Here is a 16,351-nt window from a genome sequence, read left to right as displayed (position 1 = left end):
GGCCTGAGCAACTGGAAGGATGTAGTTGCCATTTGCTGAGATGGACAAGACAACAGCAAAAACAGGTTGGAGGGAAGATTACAAATTCGTGTTTGGTCACGTTAAATTTGCCAGGGCACCTGGGTGGCTCAGTGAGTTCAGCGTCGGACTTTGGCTCAGGTCATGATCTCAGGGTCTTGGGATCTAGCCCTGGGCAGGGAAGCGGTTCTCCCTCTCCCCCTTCCCTTCCCTCTACCACTTGTGTGCTCTCTCTCTCTCTCTCTCTCTCTCTCTCTCTCTCTTTCTCAAATAAATCTTCTTTAAAAGTTTCAAATGCTTACTAGACATCCATGTGGTCATGTCAAGTAGACAACTAGATATCCAAGTTTACAGATCTAAGGGTCATTGTCGGATTTAATACCATGAGATAGGATAAGATTACCAATATGGAAGTATATATAAAGAAGAAAAAAGTTCAAAGACTCAGTCCTGGGGCCCTCCAAGATGAAGATGTTGGAGAAATGAGAAAGACTGATATACAACCAGTGAGACAGGAGAAAATCAGTGAAGTACGGTCATTCAAAAGCCAAATGAAGGGGCGCCTGGGTGGCTCAGTGGATTAAGCCGCTGCCTTCAGCTCAGGTCATGATCTCAGGGTCCTGAGATCGAGCCCCGCGTCGGGCTCTCTGCTCCACAGGGAGCCTGCTTCCTCCTCTCTCTCTGCCTGCCTCTCTGCCTACTTGTGATCTCTCTCTGTCAAATAAATAAAATAAAATCTTTAAAAAAAAAAGCCAAATGAAGTCAGTAATTTTAGTAAAAAGAAATATCAACTATGGTAACCATCAGGGAAATAAGCTGGGTACAGTCCCTAAAAAAAAAAAAAACACACAAGACTGTAGGCCTAGAATACCGTGAGGCCTAACTCACTTCGTATGACCTTGAGCAGACTGCCTAATTGTAAAAAAAATGATTTACAGCACAGTCCTTGTTCTCAAGGGGCCCACATAAATGACCTTTACAATGATTAGATAAGAGTTTCATTGCATGCATACATAAACTGTTACTATGTGCAGTGTAGAATAAATATGTCTAAAAAATATTCTCTTGGCTTTTTTACTCTGAGTCTGACAACATAAGATATAACTGTAAAGCATTAAGCTTGACTTTCATATAGTTGATGGGACTGGCTTCCTGGGTGAGCCCTACCTATGTTTGTGTTTACTCCCGAATGACTGTATGTTTACTACCTAATGACTCTGTTTACTACCTAACGACTTCAAATATGAGCAACCATCCTGAGTCAGACCTCACAATCCATCCTCCTAACATTCTGTTGAAGTGACATAAACCAAAAAAAGCATCGGTGATTGCCCTTGACAATGATTAGTATTTCCTGTCAATTTAAAAAGAATTTCAAAAGAATATCCTTTTGGGTGCCTGGGTGACTCAATTGGTTGAGCAATGGCCTTCAGCTCAGGTCATGATCCTGGAGTCCCGGGATTGAGTTCCACATCAGGCTCCAGTCCCACTTCTGACTCCCAGCTCCATGGGGAGTCTGCTTCTCGCTCTGACCTTCTCCCCTCTCAAGCTCTCTCTCCCTCTCTCTCTCTCTCTCTCAAATAAATAAATAAAGTCTTTAAAAAAAAACTCTAAACAACAAAAAAAAATTTTTTTTAAAAAGGATATCCTTTTACTAAGATAAACCAGAGTTGGAAAGTACCAGCATTCCTCACCACTTGGGATCCATTTAATGAAATCTATAGGCACTTTTTACCCAGAAAATTACACATCAGTAAAAATTTCCAGAGTTTGGGGGCGCCTGGGTGGCTCAGTGGGTTAAAGCCTCTGCCTTCAGCTCAGGTCATGATCCCAGGGTTCTGAGATCAAGCTCCGCATCAGGTTCCCTGTTCAGCAGTGAACCTGCTTCCTCCTCTCTCTCTCTCTCTGCCTGCCTCTCTGCCTACTCATCTGTCGAATAAATAAATAAAATCTTTTTTAAAAATTTCCAGAGTTTGGGGCACCTGGGTGGCTCAGTGGGTTAAAGCCTCTGCCTTCGGCTCGGGTCATGATCCCAGGGTCTTGGGATCGAGCCCGGCATCGGGCTCTCTGCTCAGCGGGGTGCCTGCTTCCTCCTCTCTCTCTCTCTGCCTGCCTCTCTGCCTACTTGTGATCTCTGTCAAATAAATAAATAAAAAATCTTTAAAAAAAATTTCCAGAGTTTGATATATCAGGGACCATATTAAAAAACTCCTAATTCAGTCCTCTCCTTTCACAGATGAGGAAATTAAGCCTATGGCAGATCAAGTTAACTGACCCAATGGTCAAAAGTTTGGCACGATACAGTTTCTAACTCTTCTTTCCCTTTGGGAATCAATCATCTGTACCAGACGGAACAACCTTGGCTGACATCAAATAGGGCAGTAACCTTAAAAACAATAAAGTCTGATCCATTTCTACAAACTAGGGTTGACTTACAAAATGGAACCAGGAGAGATGAGACTAAAATCCAAATTTCCTAATTCCTCGTTCTGTCTCAGAAAACTCTATCACAAGGGCCTCCGTTGATAAACTCACATTCTTTCCCCCATCTTAGTATTTCAGGTTTTATAATATTTTGCCCATAATGGACCATGACTTTACACGATGTGTGCTATATTCTCCTCTCTGTCTTAACTGAAGAGTTCTCATTTATCCTATATTTTCAAAGGATCCTAGCTGGAACATTCAAGGTCACCTGTGTAGTCTCCTACATGGTGCTGATTATCCTTTACAATCCATTGAGCATTTACTGGAGACCAGACACTACGCTGGATGCCTAGTTATGAACTCTCTAACAGCTGTGCCGTCCATTGTTAGTAGATTCTGCCTTATTTTCAGCTGATACCTACCTGACAGACTCCAGTAATAGACCTGTCCTCGGAAGAAACCCAGACCTAAATCCCAGCTCTTTGTCCTATGGCAGCCAGCAAAGAAGAGAGTTAGGATGCCCTCAATAAGTCTACTGCCTTCCAGATCTGTCAATTCTTCCTCACGTTACATGGTAGGCAAATGCTAGGGAATAAATGGCCTGTTTGATTTTTCAAACCATGTGTCTAACGTTACATCACACACGTAGCCTAAAAATGAAAATTCTAGTTGAGAACTCCTACATTCTGAATAAATTTTTAAACTAAAGGGGCTAATTAAAAAGATAGTCTGTAATTACCTTTGGGGGTCAAGTCTAGCAGCAACCAATCTTGCAGTACTCCAATTTCTTTCACTTTCTTTGTGATATGTAATAATAATATCAACGTGGTTGAAGAGGTAGAAAGTATTACTTTTGTTGAATTCAGGCTGCAAAAAGACATGGAAATTTTAAAGAAGATGGAACTTTCCCCAGAATCTAAAAAATATATAATCTGACCATTGATTAAAAATGAGATCCATTATAATATTACTGGCTAGATTCCCTATGATTTTCATCTTCATAACTTATTTATTTTATAACTGGCAGTTTGTACTTCTTAATCTCCTTCACCTATTTTGCCCATCCCCCATCCCCCTCCCCTCTGGCAACCTCAGAACCTTCAGAAGGAAACAATACGGCCTACACCTTGATCTTGGACTTCTAGACTCCAGAACTAGGAGACAATAATTTTTTGTTGGTTTTTTTTTTTTAAGATTTATTTATTTAGGGGCACCTGGGTGGCTCAGTCGTTAAGCATCTGCCTTCAGCTCAGTTCATGACCCCAGAGTTCTGGGATCGAGCCCCACATCGGGCTCCTCACTCAGCGGGAAGCCTGCTTCTCCCTCTCTCCCTCCCCGCTTGTGTTCCCTCTCTTGCTGTGTCTCTCTCTGTCAAATAAATAAATAAAATCTTTAAAAAAAAAAGATTCATTTATTTATTTGAGAGAGAGAGAGCACGCATGGCAGGGGGGGCAAAGGGAGAGAAAGAATCTCAAGCAGACTCCCACTGAGCAGGGATCCTGACAAGCAGGGCTCAATCCCAGGACCCTGAGATCATGACCTGAGCCAAAGTCAGATGCTTCACCAACAAAGCCACTCAAGTGCCCCAAACTTTTACTGTTTTAAGCTACCCATTATGGGTTTTTTTTTAAGATTTTATTTATTTATTTGACAGACAGAGATCACAAGTAGGCAGAGAGGCAGGCAGAGAGAGAGGAGGAAGCAGACTCTCTGCTCCGCAGGGATGCGGAGCTCGATCCCAGGACCCTGAGATCATCACCTGAGCCGAAGGCAGAGGCTTAACCCACTGAGCCACCCCCAGGTGCCTCTAAGCTACCCATTTTACACTGTATTTTTAGTGAAGCCCTAGCAAACAAAGGGCTTTGTAATATGAGCTTTGAAATCAGACAGCACCTACAAGCTATATGAACACAGACAAGTCATTTAACTTCTTTGAGCCTCAGTTTCCTCTTTTTAAAAATGGGAACAATAGGGGAGCCTGGCTGGCCCAGTTGGTACAGAATGTGATTCCTGATCTCAGGGTCATGAGTTTGAGCTCCACCTTGGGTGTACAGATTACTTATAAAAATATCTTTAACTGGGCGCCTGGGTTGCTCAGTAGATTAAGACTCTGCCTTCAGCTCAGGTCATGATCCCAGAGTCCTGGGATCGAGTCCCACATCGGCCTCTCTGCTCATCAGGGAGCCTGCGTCCCCCTCCCCCCCCCCGTCTGTCTCTTTGCCTACTTGTGATCTCTCTCTCTGTCAAATAAATAAATAAAATATTTTTTAAAAATATCTTTAGGGGCGCCTGGGTGGCTCCGTGGGTTAAGCCACTGCCTTCGGCTCAGGTCATGATCTCAGGGTCCTGGGATCGAGTCCCACGTCGGGCTCTCTGCTCAGCAGCGAGCCTGCTTCCCTCTCTCTCTCTCTGCCTGCCTCTCTGTCTGCTTGTGATCTCTCTCTGTCAAGTAAATAAATAAAATCTTTAAAAAAAAAAAAAGAAAAAGAAAAAGAAAAATGTATGTATTCAGTACAGTGCTTGGCATAGGAAGCCTTCAACAAATATTAGCTATTACAGCCCAAGCCCTTCAGTCTTCAGAAAATGAATCCAAATGAACCTTGTCAATTACCATATTCAGTAATCTACAACATGCAAGATGCCTAAATTAAGAATTCTGGCTCTGCAAATCCCAGAATTGAGGGTGATGGCCTGAAGGAATTTTAGAGATCCTTGAGTACAATGATAATAGAGAAGAGGGTAAAAGTGAACCTGTGGAGGATTATCACAGTCAGCTTAGGGTGGAGAGTAAGTACTGTTCCCGGCAGGGCTGTCCGTAATTGCAAAGGACTAGAAACCACTACCTATCCACTCACTTAAATGAAACATGGTATAATCATATAGAGAAATAAACTGCAGCTAGCAGATTTGCAAGTCCTAGTATGGAGAATACCACGCATTGGTATCGGATGTCCATGATATATACTAATAGAAGCAGCCAGCATTGTGGTTAAGGACGTGGTCTCCACAGTCAAACTGCCTAGGCTGAAAGCTCAGGTATGGGATGTACTAGCCTGTGTGATTACAAGGCTAGGAACGTTGCTTCATTCATTCATTCAGCAAATATTTTTGAACATCTGTTATATGCCAGGCACGTCTTAACTCTGCCCTAAGGGCTAACATCCTACAAGCGTTCAAATAATATAAGAGGTAGTTTCCTATGTTGCAGAGAGAACGGAATTTGGACCAAAAAACACTGAGACGCAATTCAGATTTTGCTACATACACTCTTTTGTACGTCAGTCTTTCTTGGCCTTAGTTTTCTTAAAATGGGGATATCATCACTTACTTTATAAAATTATTAAGTGAGAAATTATAGGGAAAGAACTAGCCCAGCACCTGGCACAGAACAAGGAGATCATTAAATGTTAGTTTCCTTCCTGCTGATGTTAAAACTGTGCTTTGAATCTTCAACTAGATTTCCAGTTCCAGTCCACGTTGGGCTAAATCTCCTGCTGAAAACTACAAATGATAAATATAACATAACCAATATCTTCATAAAAGCAACATGAACATAGAATGTACAAACCCAAAAGTCAACCCTGATGTAAAGTACAGACATTGGGTGTCAATTGTTCATCAATTGTACAAAATGTACCACTCTGGGGTGACCAGCTGGCTCAGTTGGTACAGCATGTACCATCTCCACTTTCTCTCTCAAATAAATAAATCTTTTAGAAAGACATTATTTTATGTGCTGCTAAGAAAAAACTTCGCTGGGGCGCCTGGGTGGCTCAGTGGTTTAAGCCGCTGCCTTCGGCTCGGGTCATGATCTCAGGGTCCTGGGATCGAGTCCCGCATCGGGCTCTCTGCTCAGCAGAGAGCCTGCTTCCCTCTCACTCTCTCTGCCTGCCTCTCTGCCTACTTCTGATCTCTCTCTGTCAAATAAATAAAAAAAAAATCTTTAAAAAAAAAAAAGAAAAGAAAAAACTTTGCTAATTAAATTTTGACAAGCCATCAACTGAAAGGGACACATTCTGATTTCATAAATGTTAAAATATGGGAAAAGATGAGTTTTAGAATCAAAATACAGAATATAAAAATAATGAACAAAAGCATAAACTAATACGACAGAAGTGAGACCAAACATCATATCAGTATGTGTAAATGGGCTTAACTCACCTAGTAAGAGGAAAAGGACTTTCGGAAGATACCACAAAGCAAAACCCAACAACATGTTGTGTACAAGAGACACATCTAAAACAAAGAGATTCTGAAAAGCTTAAAAGGGATGGGCAAAGTTACACTGAGGGAATGTAGGCAAGAAGAAAGCAAGGGACTTGGACTCCCTTTTTCCGACATGATGGAATAATGCAAGACCAGATTTATCCCTCCACTTAAATAACTAAAAAAATGGGTAAAATATATAAAGACAACATTTTTTAGACCTCAGACAACAAAGAGCATTAAGAGACTGATCACTGGGGCACCTGGATGGCTCAGTTGGTTGAGCAACTAACTCTTGGTTTCAGCTCAGGTCAATATCTTGGGGGTCCTGGGATCAAGCCCCACATTGGGTTCTGCAGTCAGTGGGGAGTCTGCTTGGGATTCTCTCTTTCTCTCTCCCTTTGCCCTTCCCCACCCCCGCAATGAATAAATAAATCCTTAAAAAAAGAGAGAGAGAGGGCGCCTGGGTGGCTCAGTGGGTTAAGCCTCTGCCTTCCGCTCAGGTCATGACCTCAGGGTCCTGGGATCGAGTCCTGAATCAGGCTCTCTGCTCGGCAGGGAGCCTGCTTCCCACTCTCTCTCTCTGCCTGCCTCTCTGCCTACTTATGATCTCTCTCTCTGTCAAGTAAATAAATAAATAAAATCTTTAAAAAAAAAAAAAGAGAGAGAGAGAGACTGATCATTAAGAGAAAGGCAGCTGCCTCTCTGCCTAGTTGTGACCTCTCTCTCTCTGTCAAATAAATAAATAAAATATTAAAAAAAAAAAAAAAGAGAGAAAGGCAGCAAATTCGGTGAGCCTACCTATTGCTTCAAGCTTACTTCCCAGGGAGCATTTTCAGGCTCTGGTGTAAGGAAAGGGTACCCAAGCAGAGCCCTGCAGTCTCCCAGAATTGAGGAGACAAGGTTCACAGTCCAGGGATGCCCAGGGGCTACATGGTATGGGGCAGAATACCAGAGAGAAGAGAGCGGCACAGAGATTTCATCGGTAAATGCATATAAAGTGTGCCAGTCATTGACTTCTTGCCTCGCATCTCCAAATTCATTCCTTTTGGCCTCTATGAAAATTACCCAGTCCCTTTAATTTTTTTTTTCTTTTTCAGGTGACTGGGTGGCTCAGTTGGCTCAGGTCATGTTCCCAGGGTCCTCAGATCAAAGACCATGTTGGGCTCCCTGCTCAGCGGAGAGCTTGCTTCTCCCTCTCCCTCTGCCTGCTGCTCCCCCTGCTTGTGCATGCGTCCGCTCCCTCTCTCAAATAAATAAAATCTTTTTTAAAAAATTGTTTTCCGGGGCGCCTAGGTGGTTCAGTGGGTTAAAGCCTCTGCCTTAGGCTCAGGTCATGATCCCAGGGTCCTGGAATCGAGCCCCGCATGAGGCTCTCTGCTCAGCGGGGAGCCTGCTTCCCTTCCTCTCTCTCTGCCTGCCTCTCTGCCTACTTTTGATCTCTGTCAAATAAATAAAATCTTTTTTTTTAAAGATTTTATTTATTTATTTGACAGAGAGAGAGGTCACAAGTAGGCAGAGAGGCAGGCAGAGAGAGAGGAGGAAGCAGGCTCCCTGCAGAGCAGAGAGCCCGATGCGGGGCTCGATCCCAGGACCCTGAGATCATGACCTGAGCCGAAGGCAGCGGCTTAATCCACTGAGCCACCCAGGCACCCCTCAAATAAATAAAATCTTTAAAAAATTTTTTAAAAATTAAAAATTGTTTTCCTTTGCAAGAAGGCATTGAATGAAGTGTTGCCAGTAGAGGGTGCTGGACAGCCATTACCGGGGAGAAGAGTTTTGTTTTCTGGTTGAGGGGAGCTCTGGCTCCATGCTCCCGTTCTCATTTCTCCAGTGAACACAACCTCTAAAGCATTAATGGGTCCATGTGTCACAACAAAAAGAGAGACAAAAAGACACCAGGGTTGGGGTGGGAGGGAGGGATGAATAGGCAGAAGGAAGAACACAGATTTGTAGGGCTGTGAGACTACTCAGTAGGATACCCTTACAGTGGGTGTATGTCATTATACATTTGTCCAAACCCATAAAATGTACGACACCAAGAGTGAACGCTACTGAAAACTGTGCTCGCTGGGTGATGACGCCATGTGAATGTAGGTTTATCAGTTGTAACAAATGTACCACACTCTGGTCAGTGATATTGATCATGTGGGGGAGGGCAAGGGGTCCGTGGGAAAATCTCTGTACCTGCCTCTCAATTTTTCTCTGAACCTGAAACATCTAAATAATAAATCTATTTTGGGTGGGGGGAGCCTGGGTGGCACAGTTGGTTAACTGACTCTTGGTTTCAGCTCATGGTCATGGTCTCAGGGTCATGGGATCGAGCCCCAAGTCAGGCTCCACACACAGCACAGAATCAGCTTGTGCCTCTCCCTCTATCCCCCCAAAACTTCCCCCCTTTTTTCTTTCTCAAGTAAATAAAATCTTAAAGATAATAATAATAAATTCATTTGTTAAAAAGAAGACATCATTTGCCTAAATCTTATCTCACCAAAGAGATCCAACTTGAATCTGATCAAGCCAGTGGATCCATCTGCCAATTTGCAAGAAATAAAAGACAGAGAACATGCAGCCTTGTTTGGATGAATGATACAGGGATAGACAAAAGGATAGACATGTGATAAATCAAATATTTTTAAATGCTAATTTGGGGCACGTTGCTGGATCAGTTGGAAGAGCATGCAACTCTTGATCTTGGAATCATGAATTCGAGCCCCTGTTGGGTGTACAGATTACTTAAATAAAACTGTAAAAAAATTTAAATGCTCATGATAGAATCTAGGTACTGGGGTGCCTGCATGGCTCAGTGGGTTAAGCCTCTGCCTTCAGCTCAGGTCATAATCTCAGGGTCCTGGGATCGAGCCCCACATCGGGCTCTCTGCTCGGTGGGGAGCTGCTTCCCCCTCTTTCTCTGCCTGCCTCTCTGCCTACTAGTGATCTCTCTCTCTCCATCAAATAAATAAATAAAATTAAAAAGAAAGAATCTAGGTACTGCGTATATGACTTTCCACTACATAATGAATTAAGCTTTTCTATGTGTTTGAAATTGCTCATAATAAAAGATTTTAAAAAGATATATGAGGGGTGCCTGGTTGGTGCAGTTGGTTAAGCATCTGTCTTCAGCTCAGGTCAAGATCCCAGGGTCCTGGGATCGAGTCCCACATCAGGCTCCCTGCTTAGTAGGGAACCTGCTTCTCCCTTTCCCTCTGCCTGCTGCTCCCCATGCTTGTGCTCTGTGTCAAATAAATAAATAAATAAAATCTTTTAAAATTTTTTAAAAATCTAAAAATTTTCAAAAAAAACCTATTTAGGGGTGCCTGACTGGCTCAGTCAGAAGAACGTGTGATGCTTGATCTCGGGGTCCTGAGTTCCAGCCCCAAGATAGGTGTAGAAATGGCTAAGACTAAATAAACTAAAAAAAATTAATAGATAAATAGTAAGTCCCTCAAATTTGACCAAAATCACGAAGATGGTGCATAAATGACTAAAATTTCAGAAGTACTACACTTTTCTCTGGAAAGAAACAGTTAAGAGCACCATCAGTTAGACAACCAAGGCAGAAACTGGGCAGTCACCCTATACTCTTCCTTCTCCTGTCCCTTTTATCCCCGTCACTGATCCGCATCAAGTCACCATACAGAAAACAGATCAAAAGCAGTGCTGCCCTGGTTGAGCCCTTTCACATCCGTTTGGCCCCTTAGTCATGCTCCATGGCAGCCCCAAGACACTCCTGCTAATCTGGGGCCTGGTAGGAGACCGCCTGAGAACTGCAAGGCGGAATGGTGGGATTGGGACATCCAAGCTACAAAGATGAGAGTTGGAGGCCACTTCTGCCATGTAACTAGCCGTACGCCTCTAGTCATGCCACAGCCTCTCGGAGACTGAGTCTCACCTTCTGTAAAATGGCCCCAGTGGATCCCAGCAACAGGGCCATTCTCAGGATGAAATCAATCACTGTATAAAGTAATATAACATCGCTCCTGGCCCATAAGAGGCATTCAGTATGATTCTCCTTACCATTGCACACAGGACCTCCCTCCATGACCTGGCTTCTGCCTACCCCCCATTTTAGCTTCATCTCTAGCTGTACTTTCCAAACCCCAGAACTTATGCCGATAGACATGCTCGACTCCTCACAGTCCCCCAATCACATCATCCTGCTTCAGACTTCCAAGCTCTTTTTTTTTAAGATTTTATTCATTTATTTGAGAGAGATCACAAGTACGCAGAGAGGCAGGCAGAGAGAGAGGAGGAAGCAGGCTCCCTGCTGAGCAGAGAGCCCGATGCCAGGCTCGATCCCAGGACACTGGGAAGGCAGAGGCTTAACCCACTCAGCCACCCAGGCACCCCAACTTCCAAGCTCTAGATCACGTTGATCTCCCTCCTAGAAATGCTCACCCACCCATTTATTTCGCAAATTCTTTTTCATTCCCTCCATTATATCCTCCATGTCCCTTTTCTACAGGGCCACCTCCTTACTCAGGACTGGGAACTTCGAGACGACAGAGACCATACCTACTTGAGTTTGTATTCCCAACACTTAGCCCAAAACCTAGAAGATGGTAGGTGTCCCGTTAATGTTTGCTAAGTGACTATAACAGAAAGCAAATTATAAGCAACTTATATTCTATAGTAAGTTCTCAACACTTACGCGGATAGCGCAAGCATCTTTTGCTGCGCCATCTTTGGTAATAAAACATCCTATCGGAAATCCTGTTGTGCAGTACTTTCCATCCTCAATAACGTGACACCATATTACTGGCATATTATCAATAATCCTAAATATAAATATTTTAAAAATAAAAGATTTAACAAGCATGCATGTCACACCAAGCAATACCAACATCATCTTGCATATATTTAGGTCAAATTTGTATTCAAAGTCACAAAAAATAGTCTATAATTTCAAGTATCAATTAAAACTACCTTTTTTTTAAACTACTGAAAGGACTTAAAATTTTTAATCAAAGTCACAAAAATAGTGTACAATTTCAAGTACTAAAACTACCTTTTTTTATAAAAAACTACTTCTGAAAGGACTTAAAAAATTAAGTCATGTTACCTCAGTGTTATCGCAAACTTACCAGTGATGTTGATAATTTAGTTGTATCCCTTTCTTCAAAAAAGCCAGCTTTTTCTTGTGGTCGTCATTTCCTTTATCGTAGGATTTTACACAGACTTTTTTACATGTTTCTGTCTTGTTAAAAGAAAACTGTTAAGAAAGATTTAAAATAGTAAAGATTTGACTATGTTTTAGAAAACAAGTGTCACAAAATAAGCACTTTACCTTACAGATAAAACTTTTCCTCAGAGATTTCAGTATGCCACCAGCCTCAACACTATCTCCTTTGAGTTTCAATTCACACCTGAAATGATTACACTACACACACACACACACACACACGCACGCACACACGCACATGTCATGATCCCAGGGTCCTGGAGTAGAGCCCCGAATCGGGATCTCTGCTTGCTGGGGAGCCTGCTTCGTCCTCTCTCTCTCTCTCTCTGCCTGCCTCTCTGCCTACTTGTGATCTCTCTCTCTGTCAAATAAATAAATAAAATCTTTAAAAAAATTTTTTTTAAAAAGCTAATGCCTCACACACAGACCAAAGAAACAGATCAACAGAGAACCCGGAAATAGAACTCTACAACTATGCCTGTGTGATTTTTTGACAAACATGCAAAAGCAATTCAGAGAAGGAATGACAGTCTTTTGAACAGATAGTGTTGAAGCAACTTGACTTCTACACACCAAAAAAAAAAAAAAAAAAAAAAACCCAAAAAGCAAAACAAAAAAAATTCTGTAATTTCAATCCAAACCTCATACCTGATACAAAATAACTCAAAAAAATCACAGACTTAAATATATAAATTATAAAAGTTTCAGAAGAAAACATAAAAGAAAATCTTCAAGACCTAAAGGCTTATGTCATGTGTCCTTAGACTAGACACCAAAAACACAATCCATAAAAAAGAAATTTGATTATCGGACCTCATAAAAATTAATGTTTGCTCTGTGGAATACTCTGTTAAGAAGATGAAAACACGGGGGGCGCCTGGGTGGCTCAGTGGGTTAAAGCCTCTGCCTTCGGCTCAGGTCATGATCCCAGGGTCCTGGGATTGAGCCCCACATTGGGCTCTCTGCTCGGCGGGGAGCCTGCTTCCTCCTCTCTCTGCCTGCCTCTCTGCCTACTTGTCATCTCTCTCTGTCAAATAAATAAATAAAATCTTAAAAAAAAAAAAAGATGAAAACACGGGGCACCTGGGTGGCTCAGAGGTTAAGTGTCTGCCTTTGTCTTGGGTGGCGGTCCCAGGATCCTGGGATCAAGACCCTGAAAAACTGCTTCTCCCTCTTCCACTCCCCCTGCTTGTGTTCCCTCTCTTGCTGTGTCTCTGTCAAATAAATAAAATCTACCAAAAAAAAAAAAAGATGAAGACACAGGGGTGCCTGGCTGGCCCAGTTTGTAGAGCACACTATTCTTGATCTCAGAGTCATGAGTTTGAGCCTCAAGTTGAGTACAGAGATTATTTAAAAATAAAATCTTTGGGGCGCCTGGGTGGCTCAGTGGGTTAAAGCCTCTGCCTTTGGCTCAGGTCATGATCTCAGAGTCTGGGGATCAAGCCCTGCATTGGGCTCTCCACTCAGCGGGGAGCCTGCTTCCCTTCCTCTCTCTCTCTGCCTGCCTCTCTGCCTACTTGTGATCTCTGTCAAATAAATAAAGTCTTAAAATAAATAAATAAATAAATAAATAATAAAATAAAATCATTTTTTTAAAGATTTTATTTATTTCACCGAGAGAGATCACAAGTAGGCAGAGAGGCAGGCAGAGAGAGTGAGAGGGAAGCAGGCTCCCTGCCAAGCAGAGAGCCCGATGCGGGACTCGATCCCAGGACCCCGAGACCATGACCTGAGCCGAAGGCAGCGGCCCAAACCACTGAGCCACCCAGGCGCCCCTAAAAATAAAATCTTTTTAAAAAAAGATGATGGAAACAAAAGCTACAAACTGGGAAAAACTATTTGTAAACTACTGCCCTAACAAAGGAATCACGCCTAGAATATATAAGGAATTCTGAAAACTCAATAGTAAAGAACAAACAATCCAAATATAAAATGGGTAAAAGAGGAGACAGGGGGCCTGGGTGACTCAGTCAGTTAAGCATCTTGCCTTCAGCTCAGGTTATGATCCCGGGGTCCTGGGATCAAGCCCCCCACATCAGGGTCACTGCTCAGAGGGGAGTCTGCTTGTCTCTCTCCCTCTGCTTCTCCCCCTGCCTGTGTTCCCTCTCTCTCTCTCTCTCCCAAATGAATAAATAAAATCTTTTAAAAAATAAATGAGTGAATAAAAATCCTTAAAAAAAAGTTTAAAAGACACTAATCCCCAATGATTTCACAAGAGTATACATAAATTAATATTGAGCAAACTACATACTTTAAAAAAAAAGTTTTATTTAAGTAATCTCCATACCCCATCCAGGGCTCAAACTCATGGCCCCAAGACCAAGAGTGGCATGCGTCTCTGACTGAGCTAGCCAGTTGCCCCCAAACAATACACTTTCAATATGTGCAGTGTATTGTACTTCAAGAAGACTTCAATGAATTTGGAAAAAAAGAAGAAAGTTAATGCCTTCATCATCATAACTGCTTATGAAAACATCCCTACTCTATCCCCGTATCTATTAAGGTATTGAAGGCAAAATCAATACACAATGACAGTCCAATGACATCTGCTTATACCACCTTACCCAAAATATGTAGGGACAATAAAGGAAACTTTACAAAGCAAAAATAAAATTTGAAAGGCAAAATGTTTATGTGGAACCACTCCCTACTGCAGATAGTTTGAAGAGCACATATTCAGGCATTCTTCCAAAAATACCACATCCTACCTCCTTTCCTTTTTCTCTGCCTCCTTCTAAAACAGACTCTTTGTAGGGCGCCTGGGTGGCTCAGTCGGTTAGGCTCGGGTCATGATCCCAGGACCCTGCTTGGCAGGAAGCCTGCTTCCCCCTCCCCCACTCCCCCTGCTTATGTTCCCTCTCTTGTTGTCTCTCTCTCTGTCAACTAAATAAAATCTTTAAAAATAAAATAAAAATATAACAGACGCTTTGCCACAATTTTATGTAGTCAGTTCTGAAAAGATTCCATTTAAAAGAATATTACATAAGAGCCACTGAATAACCTTATAGGGAGATGATGTTATTCGTTCTCCAAATAGTACTTGTCCGAGGTTTTCAGAAGGGTTTTTCTTCCCAGACGCTTGACAGAAGTCAAAGCTAGAGGGAAAGTTCAAGGAAGGTAAAAAAAAAAAAAAAAAAATCAGCAAAGAAATTCATCTTTGTAATTTGTCAAGCCTCTCCACTGTTAGTGGTAGATACTTCTAAAAACATGACCCAGAAGGTGTCTAATTATGATTTATAGACCTCATTATTTTAAACTGTTTAACCTCATAACTATGAATTCATTATTTAAAATGCTTATGGTACTGCTCTTGACTTTTATAATGTAGGTAATCACAATCTTAATAAAACTCACAGTATCTTCAGGGTTAAACTTCAAACCACATTTTTAAAAAAGCAAAGAATAGTTTAAAATCTATACTAATTCTAACCTGAGACATTTAGAAACTGCTGTTATCAGTTCTGATCAAAGGGGAACTTAAACAACAAAATCCCTTCTCAAATACAGGCCCATAGACTCATTCACAAATCAAATGGTTACTACATGGAAAGAATTACAACTGCCTTTAAGCAAATGGGAATATATAAAATTAAATATAAAATGGTTAAAGAGAAAATCAATGGTAGGCACGTGTAATATTTTAAATGCTCGTGCTAACACCCTATGTCTAAATGTGGTATTTTAATGGAAATTAGACCTGGTTTTATTTCTGTTTAATTAGTAGAAATAAAGTAATAGCAGAGGGAACTACAATCATTTTTCTAAGAAGTTGTTTTTAGCATTTGTTGCTATTCTCAAATGACTGATCTTAATCTTGATTATATGATACTGGCCCAATACTAAACTAAGCACTTGCATCCATTAAAAGCCTTAGTAGGGAGGCACCTGGGTGGCTCAGTGGGTTAAAGCCTCTGCCTTCGGCTCAGGTCATGATCCCAGGGTCCTGGGATTGAGCCCCGTATTAGGCTCCCTGCTAAGCAGAGAGCCTGCTTCCTCCTCTCTCTCTGCCAGCCTCTCTGCCTACTTGTGATCTCCGTCAAATAAATAAACAAAATCTTTAATAAATAAATAAAAGCCTTAGTAGAAACCTCCCTATCCCATGTTTTAAAAATAAACTACACTTCTGCAATGATTTTTTCGAAGTTCAAAATACAGTAAATTTATAATTTGTTTTCCTTACAAAAATCAAGTATGGCAACTTCCTACATTTTTAAGCATTTGCCTCACACTGAAAGCACTCTGTTTTAATTTTGTTCCTGTCACTTTTATTACAAAATTGCCACCATATTTCTTAATACATCCAGGGCTTTCATTCACTGTCTTTAAAAATTTAAAGCACCTTTAACACAATAATATTACAATTACGATGTAACTGCAGTAATATCAATTATATCAGATACAATGACAATACTCAACTTACGTATTATATTCATAAGGCAGGACAGATTCTGTTGAGTCCAATCTATTTACAAATAGTGCTATTGACGACTACAAAAAGAAAGAAAACACTAATTAATA

The 16,351-nt window shown here is 41.6% G+C and overlaps 1 protein-coding gene across 2 annotated transcripts in view; it reads right to left on the bottom strand.

Moving 5' to 3' along the window:
* Window positions 1-16,351, bottom strand: part of LOC123935101 (transmembrane 9 superfamily member 2-like) — an 82,674-nt gene that overhangs the window by 58,139 nt on the left and 8,184 nt on the right. For both annotated transcript variants that reach the window (XM_045995555.1, XM_045995556.1), the window contains exons 2-6: window positions 16,254-16,321; window positions 14,835-14,928; window positions 11,736-11,863; window positions 11,303-11,429; window positions 3,185-3,312 (exon numbers count right to left, since the gene is read on the bottom strand). In XM_045995555.1, the coding sequence (XP_045851511.1) occupies window positions 3,185-3,312; window positions 11,303-11,429; window positions 11,736-11,863; window positions 14,835-14,928; window positions 16,254-16,321 (545 nt within the window). The remainder of the gene's footprint in view (window positions 1-3,184; window positions 3,313-11,302; window positions 11,430-11,735; window positions 11,864-14,834; window positions 14,929-16,253; window positions 16,322-16,351) is intronic.

This window comes from Meles meles, chromosome X (assembly GCF_922984935.1).
Source record: "Meles meles chromosome X, mMelMel3.1 paternal haplotype, whole genome shotgun sequence".
NCBI classification, from domain to species: Eukaryota; Metazoa; Chordata; class Mammalia; order Carnivora; family Mustelidae; genus Meles; species Meles meles.
Note: the sequence above shows the minus strand (reverse complement) of the source record. Positions and strands in the feature narration are given on the sequence as shown.